Below are 10,466 nucleotides of genomic sequence, written 5' to 3'. Positions count from 1 at the left end.
GGCACTGAGCCTTCTAGAAGCTGGGTAGCTACCTGCCTACCTAGCTAGGGTTGGTTGATTAGGGACGTGCATAAGAAAAGCTCAGGCAGATCTTTGTCATGGCATCACAACTACACCTAACTGAAAAAAGGAGTGTACCTGTTGAACCGATATTTTAACAGATTACGACCAAGCTCAAGCAGATAATTTGTCGTGCAAACATTCAATTCTCACATATGTGATATGATAAATGATAAACTATGGAAAAGGTTAACTACATGTGCATTACATCATCATTTGCTATACGCTGGATAATAGATTATTTGTCATACCACTCAAAATATAGAACAGCCTTTGTCGTGTTAAGTCGTGTTTCATGCATGGTATTAGTCAAAGAGAGATAGGGAATATATTAGAAAATGATAAAAAAAATTGTTGCATTTCTATTTGTTCTTTCTTGAACCAATGGCAACGTCTATGGTGGTATATGTGACATCCCCTCGATCGTGATACCTCAAATATAGACTTAACGGGGTAAACATCAAGGTCACTAAACAGAAAATAAAGCGAAACGTGTGTGTGTGTGTGTGTGTGTGTGTGTGTGTGTGTCGTGCAATTTGAGAAATATGACATAATATATTATGCTGTGTAGAGCTCTACATAAACTTCGTTTAATATATATAGTAGTCTGAATATATTAAATAATGACAAATTAATTAGTAGCACGATTATATTACCTACGAAAACAATTCGATCATGAACTGCATGATGAGTACGTATGTTTTGCTCATCATCTGGAAGAGAACCTTCTCTTACTTGTCCTCGATCAGAATGGTGTGGTAGGTAAGAGAGCTGATATGGCCTCCATTCAACAGTACGTGTACTTTACGTGGGATTTGGCCCAAACACCGATCAAGATTCTGCTGCATGCAGAAGCGAGCGTCTGGGATTCAAGTAACGGATACAAAAGAGCTAGCGTGGCATCATATATATATCATCAACTGAAAACAAGAAAAGGCCAGCAAGTAATAAGGCTATTGCAGATAAATGGCACTACACCAGAAGGACACAGCAGGGGGGCATCAGTTTGCATCAAAAGGTAGAAAAGATCAAAGTTTCATACATTTTTGTCACTTATTAGTGAAGGAGTAGAACAGAGATGAACCAGCAAAGATGCTATTATATTACTAATTTACTACAGAAGTCAAAGGAACAGTGAACGGATCAACTTCACGATCATCAAATCATGGAGTTCTGCCCCCAAGCAAGGATTTTCATCATCATATCAGGCCTAAACGAGTCGTGGTCAACCTTGCCTTGAGAAAATCTCCCGTCCTGCATGGATGGAGAACAAGATCGAGAAGCTAAGGCATGCATATCCTCTTCCTCTTTGAATAGCTCTCGTCGTACTTCCTTTCCTTTCAGGGTTTAGTTTATATCATCACTGGATGCATGCATCCACATCCACTACGCGGTCGCGCTGCTTGTGGGCTTATGCTTCTTCCGTCGTCGGCAGTGACGACGGCGACGACGACGGCGGTCCTCTGGGCGGGCTTATGGACAGGTTGAGGTCGATGCCGCCGCAATCATCGTCGCTGCTGTGGCAGGCGCCGCTGGTCTCCGGTGAGCAGCTGGAGCACGCCGCCGCCGCCAGTTGGTCCAGGGGACGGCTGAAAGGTGATGAGGCAGCGGCCCGGAGCTGACGGTGCGTCTTCGGGTCGATGCCGCGCGCAAGGAGCTTTCGCTTGATGTGCGTGTTCCAGTAGTTCTTGATCTCGTTGTCTGTCCGACCCGGCAGCCGTCCGGCGATCACAGACCACCTATTTGGATTATTGTTTGACACCGTAAGAATCAATTAAGAGCGACCCGATAAAACTAAACAGGAAGCTAACTCAACTTTAATCCTCGCAGTTAACGTCGTACTTGTTTCCGAGGATCTGGTGGAGCTTGATGATGAGGTCGTCTTCTTCCTCGGTGAAGTTGCCCCGCTTGAGGTCAGGGCGCAGGTAGTTGATCCACCGCAGCCTGCAGCTCTTCCCGCAGCGCTGCAGCCCCGCCGCATTGGGAAGCGACCTCCAGCTGCCCTCGCCGTGGGCCTTGATGTAGGCGACGAGCCGCTGGTCCTCCTCCTTGGTCCATGCGCCCTTGTTCGTGTGCGCCTTCTCGCAGCACGGCGACCTCCCCATACCTGATGGCTGATTCTCGATCGATCGCGGTGCCGAGTGATAGGTGTGGAGAGCTAGTGTTGTGACTTGTGAGGGGAGAGAGAGAGACGCTTATATGTGCAGAGAGAGAGAGAGAGAGAGGCCCCCGCTGACCCGGATCGCTCCGAGACATTTGGCCGAGTAGGTATGGAACAGTCCTAGCCTAGTCCTAGGGATGGATTTGATGGGTAGGTGTGCTTATGATTTATGAAGTTCTGCTGATCTGGTTCCTGTATTATATATATACATCCACGTTCATTTCTTTTTCTTTTTAATTTTCTTTTTCTAGGCTTAGATGTTTGTTTCGCGGTAGGTAGCCGTTGTTGTTGATCTAACATCACTCATGGTGTTTTGGACATGAGAAATTTTATAATGGTTGAAACAAATAAAGATAGTCCATTACGCTGAAATCGGTTGCTGAAATATAAGGGGTACCAAGAGGTACAATCAAAATAGTTAGGACCCATACTAAAATAGGAAATGTACCTCCTAGTACCTGATACCTTACCAAAATAGGAAAGATATACCTTTTGGTACCTTTCCAATCACTGTAGCACACCTCTTTGGACACTATCAACTTTCAAATCTTCCTGGCGTGTATATGTGTGTTGAAACATATATATGACAGGTCCTCATGGATACTTGTATCAGAAAGTACTTATTGCATATATAAAACAAAAAATTATTATATACATAAATCTATTATACTGAAAATGCGTGCGGATCGGGTTATTTTACACTTTCGAACTGTCACAGAAATCCGATTTTTAACCTTCAACTACGAAACCGGATAATAGAGGTCGTCATTCAACTATTGAAACCGGACAAATTTGGCCCCTTAGGTGGTTTGGAAGGTGGTTTCCATTTTGTTAAATTAAAAATATTCAAATTTAAATTTAAAAAATCATAAGTAGTTCATTTTAAATCAAAAAAATTCGAAATGGGTATCAAAAGTTTCCTAAAAATGTAACCTATTTACTGGCATGATACTTGTCAGTTATTCAAATCCATTTTTTATATTCATAATATTTAGTGGCTTGCAGTTATGTCTACTCCCTCCGTCCCATAGTATTAGCATTTAGAGCATTCAAATTTTTTCTCATAATGTAAGCATTTCTGCAGCTGTTGGGTCCCACACTTTGATTCCCCCGCACCCTCACCCAGGCAAAGCCACGTGCGGATGAAAAAATTTCCCCACTCGGACTCCCTGCAGACTGCACCGCTGCAGCACGCCTCCCCTCCCCTGTCGGACGACTCCGCTGTGCTGCTGTACTATCTGTTCGGAGAATGCAATATTTTATTTGCTCTTGTGTACCGCATCATCTCATTTCAAGGGCACATGCGTCATTTCACAACTCTGCTATTTTTTCAATTTGAATGCTTGGAATGCTAATATACTGGGACGGAGGGAGTATTATTTTTGAATAACTAAGATTCAAATAGAGCAATAAAAGATAGGTTATATTTTTAGAAAAAAATTGGTATTGGTTTCATTTTTTTATTTAATTAAAATGAATTAATTTTTTAGAAAATATGAAACCACCTTAAAAACCACCCTAAGGGCCAATTTGCCCAGTTTTGACAATTGGATGACCTTTGTTACTCGGTTTTGTAGTTGAAGGTTGAAAATCGGACTTTTGCGATAGTTGGAGGATGTAAATCGTACTTTTCTCTTATTCCTTCTATGTGTCAAATTTTTTGATAAATGTGGTAGTTCGTCCTATTTTTACAAATGTTATCTTGATTTCCAAATTAGCATATTTTTTACAAATGTTATCTTGGATCGGACGAAGGCTTTGAATTTTTCAAGCAGAAGAAGCCAGTCTGAGAGTTGAAACAAGAAGCTGTGTGCCAAGAGAATCATTTTGGAGATAGATCACAAGGAGGGAGCGTGCCTTCTCCATGGAGCTCAGAACTAAAAGAAAATAAACCAAGATATTTTCTGTACTTGCAGGTGCTACAAAATATTTTCAATTTATAGATGTTGTTTGTAATATCGAATATGCCATAACAAAAATAAGGTGTAGTAGTATCTGAAAATCATTCGATATTATTTTTTACCTGTCTATTTTTTTAAATATATGACGTTCAGGACAAACTAATTAGCTTAAAATGAACTAAATATATTGTTCTAAATTCGTACATTTAAAAACATAATTCGACCATAGCAGGATCTCCGGGTTCACATTACAACCCCCAAGAGAAGAAATAAATCAACTGTTTGCATGCGTCATATACTAGCTAGTTAAACTGGTCGCGGGATAATATCTACTGTAAGACGATGCTTCTATACACAGCCATCACGTACGGTGTAGGGATTATTATCCATATATATTGTGTCCTGCATATACACCAGCATTCAAATATGTTACGTGTTCTTCGTCTTATTTTCCCTGTTATTACGTCTGCATACCCAGGAACAATTCTAAATGGATTGACTCAATGTTTAGCTAGGGATACTATTCTCGTTCGCCACTGGATTATACTATGCTCGATGCAATTTTGTCTTAACTCGGCATCTTTTTGTTCACATTTCCCCATCATCACTTGATAGATAGATTGCAGTTCCAAATTAATGTTGCGTACGCATGCATGGATGATGCACTTGTATGACTAAATCCGAGAGGTGGTGTCAACTCCAGTGGTAGTCATGCATGCATGCAGGTGATGCGCGAGTGTCGACATGCAGACGTTTGGGTCTAGCCTTTCCAACCTACTACTTTTATTAGTTATATTATATATATATATAGAGGGTTTGACCAACAGTTTTAGTCTAATAATAATATGTATGAGTTATGTGGCATAAAATTGAAAGCATATTTATTTTTTCCAAGCAAACAAGTCGGGAAAACTTCCTTTTCTATATATTTTTTACAATATTATGAATAATAATCTATATGATCAAAGATCAGTTGTGACTTGTGAATGGTCATCAAATTATAACACCCATGGTTTTCCTTTGATTACCTTGACAAGTCGGATAGCCCACTTGGCCCAAGCACGTGGGAATAAGGCCCAAGTAGGCCCATCAATCGGGTGCCACAAGATGTTTATCCTTTTATCGGGGGCCGGTCATATTTTGCTAGCCACCCCTCCGAATTTCTGCTTATTGATACGTGCCCCCCGCCCCCACGCCACAGGACAATCTCCGACGAACCTTCGCGCGTCCTCCGCCTTCCTCCCAAAGCGCCGCCACGGGGAACGCGCTGGTTTCCCGCGCCAGCAACGGCGGCGGCGGCGGCGGCGGCCTCCGAGCCAAGGTGAGGGCCGCCGCCAGCCTCTCCCGCCGATCGCCGCCGCCGCAGCCCGGGGCCGCGTTCGACCCCTTCGACGTCGATGCCGATCCGCCGCCGCGACTGGAGCTGACGCCTGAGCAGGTCGGGCACTGCAGCGATGCACTCGCGCACCTCGAGGAGAAGAGGAAGAGGCTGAGTGACTTGTCAGAAGAATTCGGAAGCCTCAAGGTATGGATGATTATTTGTTCTATTCTGGTTGGTTCTACCTGCGTGATTGTTCTGAAATCTCTGCAACATATGGGTACTTGTGGCTCCCCAATTATCCAGCGTAGGACTAGTAGGATTGATTTGTGGTATGTATGATTATTTGTTCAATTCTCCTTGGTTCTACCTGCGTGATGTAGGCATTTGTTTTCTTAGTGATGCATTGCTTTGAAGCAAAGCGTTGGTGTTTGATTGCTTTGAAGGGAAGCGTTGGTGGTCTGATGTGATGATGTTGGTATGCCATATATGGGAATTAGAATAAATATAATGCTGTAACTAAACTATACAAAAAAATACTTTAGGAAAAAGTAGCTTAAATGTACATTCATTCATGGAGAATGTTTGTCTGTAGGTGATAGAATATCATTAATACCAGGCTTGAGATAGAATGTTATGGTTATGGTTTTATCAAGATGGCTTGTTTAAGGACATCATATCTTCCTCTTAGTCACGTACTATGAATAGATTTATTCATATCATTGTATAAGTAAATTCCTATAGAGAGATTCTGTTGTTCTATCTTCCTTTCTTTTGTTTTGCTGGAATGATTATTTATTTCATTCCATAAACTTTCTTTGTTAATCTTGTAGTTTGGATTTAAAATTGAAATGGGCATTGTTAACTTTGTAATATATCCAATTCACCGTAACAACACTAATGATCTCCTGTACAGGTTTCTCTCTTCATTTTCCAATTAAGAGAGCTTGATTTTGTTTTTTTATAAAATTCCACGAAGATCAATGGCAGTTTAACTGATGGAGAGTTGGAGACTATAGTGTCCTCCTTTTAATAACTTGAGAAACTATCCTACATAATTGCAATTCATTTCCACCTAATGAATTTTGTACTCTTATTAAGCAGCCATCATGTTAAAAAGTTTATACAATGTCCCATTCTATGCTTGTTCTACTCATTATGAAAGTAATACTTTCGATGTATTTCATGTTCAATAGTCAATTTTTCAGGACATGAGACTGACTAAAAGGATTAGTGTGGCTCATTATCCTGTTAATAGGCAAAAGAATCGCTATATTGATGTCTTACCATGTGAGGTTCTCTACTTATGCTTGTAATTGTGATGATTATTATTGGTGTTCACTTAGCAAGATCCTTTTTTATTTAAAGCATTAGGAATCTGAATTTGACTCCTTCCTTGTCTCTAGTTGATGATACCAGGGTACAGCTGAAATCATCGACAACCAGTCAGACTTCAAACAATGATTACATCAATGCAAGCTTCATAACGGTAGAGTTCATGTATTTGGGGTTTTTTTAATGCAACTCCTTTCTATTGCCTTTCTGAATCTTGTTTGGGATGTTTCAAAAAATCTAAGTCATGTATGAAACCTGCAGGCTACTGAGGACAACAGAGTTGCAACATTTATTTCTACTCAAGGTCCCTTGGTGAAGACATTTGAGGATTTTTGGGAAATGGTCTATCAATATCAGTGTCCTGCAATTGTCATGGTCACTCAATTTGATAGTTTTAAGGTTTGTGCTTGCATTATACGACCTCAGAAAATTCCATTTAATTGAGCTGATGAACAAATAAAATCTATTTTGCTGGTATCTTTTTATAACCTCCTATACTCAATGTAATTATGAACAGGGAGGTGGATTGATATAAATAGCCAAATTCAAGTGTGGTAGAAGGCTTGTTCTGAACTTTAAATCTAGTATAAGCACAGAAATTTCATTCCAAAAATAAGTGCTGCAATTAACAATATCCATTACCTCAACTAATAATATTATCAGACCATGGCATGTATGCCATATGAGATATAGTCATAAACAATGTTCTTATGGCGTCGCCTAGGCGACAAGGCGCTCCCCTATTTTGGCCCGCCTAGGCGTCGCCTTAGCCCGCCTAGGCGGCTAGGCGGTGGTGACTCGCCACAACTCGCCTTAACGCCATAAGAACATTGGTCATAAACTATGCTCAAAAGATTAGAAAGGTAGCAAACAATTCAATAAAAACTATGCAATTTTTTCTCCTGCGCGTTTGAGAAAAAAAAGCTATGCAATTTAGAATTTATTTGTGAGAATATGACATATTTGTTTTGTTTTTTCTTTCCTTTCAGTTTAATCTCCTGAGTTGTGTTGTTCTTTTTTCTTTCGATACCGTGTTTTCTCTGAGCTTAAATTGTGATGTAACGAGCTCCTTGTGTACTTTTAGACATATCGTGGAAATCTTTGTTAAAAATAAATTAAATACTAAGAATTTTGAGAAGAAGCTTAATTTCTCGGATGATGCAGATTTTCTTAAATGCATTTAATACCAGCAAGTAGTGAACTAATTGGCATAATGGTCCTCTTATTAATTTCAATGCACTAGTCAAAGAGGATGTCATAAGTCCTTGGAAGGAGAAATGGACAACATTGGCTTTGCTTGTGAGTAGACAGTATTTAGACCCATTAAGTTGGTTGGTGGTACAGGCGACTAAGTATTATTTTTCTGGTGAGGAAAATGATTAAAACTAATGAGTTTTTTTTTAAGCTTCCCTGTGCTCTTTATGTGGGTTATGTGTTTGCTTATCTTCAATGTTAGTCTTGTTTGATGCAACCTTCTTGTGTTTGGCTTTGTGAATGTATTTGGATTTTTTTGGGTAATGATGGTGTACTTTCAATTGTAGGAAGATCTGCTGGTTTTCACTGTGCTATGTATATGTATATAAATTGGAAATAAATATTTCCTCTTATAAATTCCTGTTAATTAAATTATGTTTACATAATGACAGTGTGATAAGTATCTCCCATTGCGCAATGGGCGAGGGGCATATGGAAAATATGATGTGCAGATTGTGAAGACAAGAACAGATAACCATCAATTATGGCTGCGCAAAGTGCAGGTGCTAAACATGGAGGTAAAAACTTGAAAGACATTCATGTACTCATTGGTTCATTGTTCCTCCTGATTTTCTCACCAATGCCTTCTCTTATTTATGAACATTCTTGCATGGATGTTAGTTCTGCTTCTATAGGTTTGTCAATCTGTTAGTCATGTCAACAATAGACAACATTTCTTCAGAAACTTTAATGCATGTTCTTTCTTGGGGAGGCGGTGATAATGTTAAGTTCTGTTGTATTGGATCTCCTAGATGGTTAGGCATCCTTTCTTATTCATTGTGAACTGAGGGTAAAGATCTCAATTATTGATGATTTTGCCATAACATTGTTCAGCCACTATTTTAAATGATTAAAATGTTGAGAAATTAAGATCACATTTAGGTCTCATGTGATAAAACAGATGTGGCCATCCACCATCACCTCTTTTTTTGTTTGTACTTACTGTATTTTTTCCATGGTGATCAAATAATTCATAATTAAAACTGTATTGCTTATTTTCCCTGTGTACATCTATCGACATTTCATGATGAAAGCTATTCTGATCGCTAATTTCAAATATAGTCAGGCAAGGTTCATTCTGTACTCCATATAGAATATCCTGATTGGCCCGACCATGGAGTGCCAACCAATACTGATGCTGTACGACAAATCTGGAAGCGACTACATCACATTCCAACAGAACATCCAATAGTTGTACACTGCAGGTTTGTTTCACCTTGATGCCATGCCAACCTGCGTGCCTTTTATATTCTTTTAACACTGTTACTATATCTTTCTGCAGCGCAGGTATTGGAAGAACTGGTACTTACATCACCATCCATACTACAATTGAGAGAATCCTCATTGGTGACAAAAGGTCTTATGATATTGTTGAAACAGTAAAGAATTTTAGATCCCAACGACCTGGAATGGTCCAAACTGAGGTGGGCTCTGCTCTTTTCCCTTTACTTGTATGACCTGTTTGTTGGTGGCTCTTGTACAGTTCAGACTGAGTTGAGCTGAAATGGTCCATCTCTAACGCACCTCAACTTTCTTGGGATAAAACACTACTCCAGCAATTGTTTGAGCTCATGAAAATGGGTGTTGCTACCAAGTATTTTTCTCACATTATAGTATTTCAGAAAGTTTATTTTTGTTACAGTACAAGTGAAAGGTAAGTTATGAATATGTTATAGTTTTAACTTGTATTACTCCCATCGTACACATCCAGTTTGCTGGATAGGAGATTGTGATATAAGTAATTACTGTTGCGAAATTAGTTATAAAATTGGTAAAGTTATGTATGTCCCTTGATAATTCTTTAGTAACTTCAACAACATTCAGATATTAACTTTTGTTTATTCATGGCCTTAATCCTACAGGCTCACTGCATCAATGTATTTTTATGCCTACGAATTACATATTCTAATAGCATGTCTGTTCTACTTTACAGCAACAATACAAATTCTGCTATCAGGTGATTGTTGATGAGCTGAAAGATCTGCTAAACTCAGGCCATTGAGGTGGGGTCGCATGACTATGCTTATGGCAACATCACTGCAGAAATAATTATCATGTATTTTGTTTAGACATTACATGCATGGGTAACCTTTTGCTGGCAAGCCCCACTTTATGTTCTTTCTTCTTTCCCTATAGGAAGAACCAAGCACAGAAGCGCAATCTGTGTTTCATCCTTGGACCTCTGATTACTATGCCAGTCCTGTGCACACGCCATTTTGTTGAGTGCCCTGCATTGCTTCTTGCGAATGGAGCCATTGCAAGAAGACCACAATTCAAATGAGGATATTAGATTAGATTTACATGTTTCAGCTGCTCCGTGCCTGTAATTTCATTGCAGTTTGAATAAATGTTTCACTTTCCTCAACTCAGCGGTCTACCTCAGATTTGTAACTCAATTGGTTGTACCTTGTTGAACTAAGTTGTGTTGTTGCCCTTA

General features: G+C 39.6%; 2 protein-coding genes across 2 annotated transcripts; one reads left to right on the top strand and one right to left on the bottom strand.

Annotated features, from left to right (window-relative positions):
• Window positions 1–1,065: 1,065 nt before the first annotated feature.
• LOC120696850 (myb-related protein 308-like) lies at window positions 1,066–2,241 on the bottom strand. Its single transcript, XM_039979864.1, has 2 exons — window positions 1,903–2,241; window positions 1,066–1,799 (listed from the first exon to the last, which is right to left on the bottom strand). The coding sequence occupies exons 1-2, from the start codon at window positions 2,163–2,165 to the stop codon at window positions 1,472–1,474; spliced, it is 591 nt and encodes a 196-aa protein (XP_039835798.1). The 5' UTR covers window positions 2,166–2,241; the 3' UTR covers window positions 1,066–1,471.
• Window positions 2,242–5,296: 3,055 nt separating this feature from the next.
• On the top strand, window positions 5,297–10,466 carry LOC120696846 (protein-tyrosine-phosphatase PTP1-like; the record flags this gene model as incomplete). Its single annotated transcript, XM_039979861.1, has 9 exons — window positions 5,297–5,647; window positions 6,637–6,730; window positions 6,847–6,929; window positions 7,037–7,174; window positions 8,422–8,547; window positions 9,092–9,234; window positions 9,312–9,453; window positions 9,963–10,032; window positions 10,166–10,466. Coding segments are annotated over 8 exons (1,146 nt in total), but the record flags the coding sequence as incomplete, so codon positions are not given.

Source organism: Panicum virgatum, chromosome 3K (assembly GCF_016808335.1).
Source record: "Panicum virgatum strain AP13 chromosome 3K, P.virgatum_v5, whole genome shotgun sequence".
NCBI classification, from domain to species: domain Eukaryota; kingdom Viridiplantae; phylum Streptophyta; class Magnoliopsida; order Poales; family Poaceae; genus Panicum; species Panicum virgatum.
Note: the sequence above shows the minus strand (reverse complement) of the source record. Positions and strands in the feature narration are given on the sequence as shown.

Bases quoted from the DNA above. Each gene is read 5' to 3' on its own strand.
- LOC120696850 (XM_039979864.1), bottom strand. From the start codon at position 2,165: ATGGGGAGGTCGCCGTGCTGCGAGAAGGCGCACACGAACAAGGGCGCA. The intron at 1,800-1,902 runs GTACGACGTTAA...TAATCCAAATAG, and splicing joins CACCAGATCCTCGGAAACAA to GTGGTCTGTGATCGCCGGAC.